This window comes from Eurypyga helias, unplaced genomic scaffold, assembly GCF_000690775.1.
Source record: "Eurypyga helias isolate BGI_N326 unplaced genomic scaffold, ASM69077v1 scaffold16737, whole genome shotgun sequence".
Classification (NCBI taxonomy): Eukaryota; Metazoa; Chordata; class Aves; order Eurypygiformes; family Eurypygidae; genus Eurypyga; species Eurypyga helias.
Window position 1 is genome coordinate 361 of NW_010262451.1, and position 4,959 is coordinate 5,319.

The 4,959-nt window shown below is 60.3% G+C and overlaps 1 protein-coding gene across 1 annotated transcript; it reads left to right on the top strand.

The window, feature by feature from the left end:
- Window positions 1-2,109: 2,109 nt before the first annotated feature.
- LOC104512675 (GAS2-like protein 2) lies at window positions 2,110-4,819 on the top strand (the record flags this gene model as incomplete). The annotated part of the gene is made up of 5 exons (XM_010155737.1): window positions 2,110-2,464; window positions 3,112-3,350; window positions 3,451-3,558; window positions 4,121-4,221; window positions 4,544-4,819. Coding segments are annotated over exons 1-5 (1,079 nt in total), but the record flags the coding sequence as incomplete, so codon positions are not given.
- Window positions 4,820-4,959: the final 140 nt, after the last annotated feature.

Sequence of the window (4,959 nt, forward strand, 5' to 3'; positions counted from 1 at the left end):
CGGGGGTCCCTGTGGCTAATCTGGGGTGCAAGGGGGCATCTCCTATGGCCTCTATAGCACCCTGGGGGTCCTTATAGCTCTTCCAGCATGCAAGGTTGGTGTCTTCTGTGGCCTCTATAGCACACCTGGAGTCCCTATATCTCCTCTAGGGGGCGTGTCATGCGAGGGGGGGTTCTCCTATGGCCTCTATAGCACCCCGGGGTCCCTATAGCTCCTCTCGTGTGCAAAGAAAAGACATTTGGAGAAAAACACGGGTCCGTGTTGAGCTTTGCCCCCACCATGTGATCAGAGCCCCCTTCTTTGCCTCTCCCCTCCCATCCCTTGGGAGGGCACCATGGCGACCCCTTTCCCTGTGGGTGCTTTGCTGGGTTGCGTTCACATCCCAGCGCTCTGGTGAGGCACCAGCCGGAGACACCAACTCTGTGGGATGTTTTAGAGGAGAAAGCAGAGGGGTTTGGTGCAGAGGCCTCTTTGGGGTGAAGGGAGGGAGGAGGTAGAGCTGTGCCACTGACCGTGTCGCTGTGGGACAGAGGGCAGCAGGAGCTGCAGGAGCTCGAGGGCAGCAGGAGCATTGCAGCTTGGCTTTCTGATGGGTTTGGGATGGCTGGGCAGGTTCTCTGGTGTCTAATAAGGGTTGTGCTCACCTGGCAGCCTTTCTTGTGTGCAGAGAAAGTGTCTGTCCCCTGCTCTGTCTCTGCAAGAGACGGGATCAATGTATTTCTGAGTCCTGTGCCCCTCTGCCACAGTTGGATGAACTGTTAAAAGTTACTGGGGGAGGAGGGGAAAAGGAGAGGGTGAGCAGGACAGACAGACATGTCCGTGCATGCAGGCTCACCAGGACAGGTCGGCTGCATATTCCTCATTCCTTTCCCAAAGCAGGCTCCCCTGGAAACGCCGCTGGCTCCTGTGCACCGAGTCAGGTTTGCAAGGGGCCGTCATCTCCAGCAGCTGGTGGGGGAGCGTCAGGTCCCCGAGGTTTGAATTTGGTGGTAGCAAATGCCAGCCATCTGTGCTGGCCAGGACAGGCCTCAGCTTTCCTAAAATGTTTGGTTTTTTGAGACATTGGGTGATTCTCACTATGCGGGGGCTGTGCACAGGTGGGCTGCTGCTTGGCTGATGGTCCTCTCAGGACTCGGACCCTGGCACGGGGTACCCTGCTTTGGGTCGGTGGTTTCGGCACTGGGCTGTGGCTGGTCCTGCTGTGTTAGGGTGCTGTGCCGGGGTGCTCTTCCAGTGCTGGCAGCCTTGAGGACTCTAGCGCAGCATCCCCTGCTCACCCTCTGGGGGTGAGGACCTGCGCTGAGCACCACCCCCTGCTGTGTTTAGAGGTCCTCACACCGGACCCACACTGAGGTCAGGCTTTCCCCATCCCTCTGGGCATTCCACCCAGGGAGGGGGGAGCCATGCTCAGGGTCCCCCATGCTGGGGCTGCCCTGCTCAGGTGGGCCCCTTGCCATGGCATGTTTGGGCTCGCAGCAGGATGGCCAGCTGTGGCATCTCGGCTGAGTGTTTGAGCCTGCAAAATGGGTGCAAAAATGGGGCTGCCTCAGGTCTATCAATTCAGCAGTACCCAGCCCTGTTGATGTGTCTTGTAGGGTCCCCAGGTCAGCCCCTCTGCCATGGAAGTGGTAGAAAGGGGGTACATCCCCCCTTTTTTGGGGTTGTGAGCAACTTGGGATGCTGAAGAGCTGCTCTCTAACCCCCTCCTGCCCCAGAGCTGGGGACCTCGGTGGAAAATCCACCCCTGGGACAGCTGGGAAGGAGCAGGGCTGCAGGTGGTGCTGAAGGGTTAACAGGCAGTGTTTGCAGCCAGTCCCTTGTCACCAAGGAGAAGGACACAGCACTTGGGAAAGAAACAAAACACCCACTGCCCAGGAGGGTGATTTCCTTTCTCCTCACTGCACTGGACTTGGACTTGAGCCCCAAGAAGGGCTCCCAGCACCACAAGGACGGCGTCACCATCCCGTGTGGCAGAGAGCAAGTGGCACTGGGTGAGTGTGACTGCTGGGGAGGTGGGCTGGGGACACGGCCCAGTGCAGCCCCCTGTGTCCCCATTGCCCATGTCCCCACCACCCCTTTCCCTTGGTGTCCTCCCAGTCTTATGGCAAAATGGGGACGCCAGGCACTGCGGTGCAGAGCATCCGCCCCTACCAGTCCAGCGAGCAGTACCTCTATGCCATGAAGGAAGACTTGGCCGAGTGGCTGAAGGAGCTGTACGACCTAGACATTGAGGTGGGCACCTTCGTGGAGGCGCTGGAGACAGGGGCTGTGCTCTGCTCCCATGCCAACAACATCACCCACGTAGCTGAGGAGTTTGCCCGCGCCTGCCCCAGCATGGCCCGTCACCTCCGCCTGCCCGCCGCTGGCGTCGCTTGCAACCTCGCGGCACAGCCGGGCACCTTCCAGGCCAGGGACAACATCTCCAACTTCATCCAGTGGTGCAGGAAGGAGATGGACATTAAAGGTAGGATACTGGGCTCCAGCTGCCCCATGTCCCTGTATGCAATTCCTCTCCCACTGCTCCTGGCATCATCCAACGTTCTTTCCCATGTGTCTTCCAAAGATGTTGCCACCCTGGCATCAGGCAGCACTGCAAACACAAGAAATTCCTGAGCTGGGATTTCTTGCACAAGCTCCTCTGGGCTCAGGAGCAGCTTTGCCGAGTGCTGACACGCAGCGGGTGTTTGCTTGGGTGCAAATATGTGCTGGAGTGGTGGAAATGGAAAGGGCGTACGGTGGACTATGCACCCCTTGCACGGCATGATCCCAGCTGTAAGGACACCAGGATCAGTCCTGGCTCTGAGCAAAGGGTCTGTCACTCTGCCTGGGAAGGGCATGGAGTGACCCATCCTCAGCGCACCCAGCCACTGGATCTGTGGCTTTGGGATGCCATGGAACAACCGTAGTGCCTTTGCACTTAGATGCCCAAGGGGAAGGCTCTTTCTCTGTTAATTTATCCCAGCACTTGTTGGCCACAGCCGTATTCCCAGTGGTCTGGCTCCAGGGAATAACATCCCCTCAGGCGGGTTTTGACTCCACCTGTGACACCCGTCCCCTTTGTCCCATCCCCGAGCGCCTGCCCTGACTCAGCCCAGCCCTGCCCTGCCCCAGATGTCCTGATGTTCGAGACGGAGGACCTGGTGCTGAGGAAGAATGAGAAGAACTTCGTGCTGTGCCTGCTGGAGCTGGCACGCCGGGCTGCCTGCTTCGGCATGCATGCCCCAACCCTCGTGCAGATGGAGGAGGAGATTGAGGAGGAGCTCCGCCAGGAGCTGGACCTGCCACCTGCAGGCACTCCTCTGCCCCAGCCCCCCTGGAAACCACGGGACCTCCACAACCTCGACCACATGGTATGGAGGGGCATGGAGCAGGATGGGGATGGGCATGGGCATGCCCCCCCCAGGACCTTTCCCAGGAGCCCTGGTGAGGACCCATTCCTGATGCCCACAGGGACCGCACCTGGTGAGCCGCTGTACCTGCCCCATCCAGTTCCCCATGATCAAGATATCTGAAGGGAAATACCGCGTGGGTGACTCTGACACCCTCATCTTTGTCCGTGTGAGTCTGCTTTGTCCTGTACTTTTGAGGCACAGGCACCAGGAATCCTGCTCTGCTGTCACAAAGTCTCTTCCATGATCCATTCCCCCAATGGGGCCAATGTGGGGGGTTTTGGACTGTTATCCCCAAAACAGGGTAACGGGAGAGCTGGGCCCTGCGGTACATGTTTGCATGGATGTGACCATCCATGTTTATGGGACAAAACCTGCTGTCCCACACCGAGCCAGCGCTGGGTTGTACCCAGCAATGGGAACACTGGGATGCTCTGTCCCTGCCTGGGACAAAGGGCTCAGCACATGACAGTGGAGAGGGGTTTTCCAAAAGGCTCCCCACTCTCGTTGGGGTGATGAAACATGCCTATTGGGAGGGCAGCGGGAGCTGAGACCCTCCCTGCCTCGGTGGTGCTGAGCCAAGGATGAAGCTGTCCTTTGGGAGACCTGGTGGCATTTTGGGTGAGCCCAGCTGAGCGTACCACCCCCAGGCTGCTTACACAGAGGTGGGGGTTCCCCGGGGGCACTGCAGGCACCTCTCGGTGCCTCACGGCACACGGCATCCTGTGCAGATTCTGCGGGAGCACGTCATGGTGCGGGTCGGGGGCGGCTGGGACACACTGGAGCACTACCTGGACAAGCACGACCCATGCCGCTGCACCTCGCTCTGTGAGTCCCTGCGTCCCCAAACCCCATGGCTCTGCCCCGTGGCTGGGGTGGTGGTGGGGGTCTGTCGTGGGTCTCGCTGCTTCTGGGGCCGTTTGCAGGAGCCGGAGGCTTCGTTACTGTCCTGCCTGGTCGCTTTGGTGGGGGATGGCTGTTTCTGGGGACTCTTCGGTTTTGGTGGCCACTAGAGGTCACGGCAGCCTTGGGGATGGAGCCGGACCCCAAGAGCCCCTTTGTGGGGAGCACAGGTCTGCACCAGCATCCCCAGCGGGGCTGGATGCTGAGCAACGCCTGGGTGGGCTGCATCCGAGGGTGGGTGCAATGGACAGGGGTGCGCCTCACAAACAAGCCAGGAAAACCAGGAGCTCCCAGCAGCAAGTGCAGCACGAGATCTGGCTGTGTCCGGCCCCGAAGGCCCGGGGCCAGCCCCAGCCCAAACTGCTGGTCAGCCGCTCCCAGAGCCCCCTGCCCCCAGTCGCCTGGGGGTCCCGTGTAGCCCCCGACACCCGAGCTCCTGCCACCCCCTTGCCAGAGGGCTCGGGTCACCCACCGGGCTCCAGCCCTCGCCGGGAGCTGGAGCAGCCTGGGAGAGTCCCTTTGGGCAGGTGAGTGATGCGGGGATGCTTTGTGCCCCAGACCCCCTGGTTTTGGGGTAGTTTTCTCCCACCCATGAATTTTCTTCCCTCTGTTTCAGAAGTGCCCAGCACTAGGCTGGATGGGGGGGGGTGATGCAGCCACTCCCTGG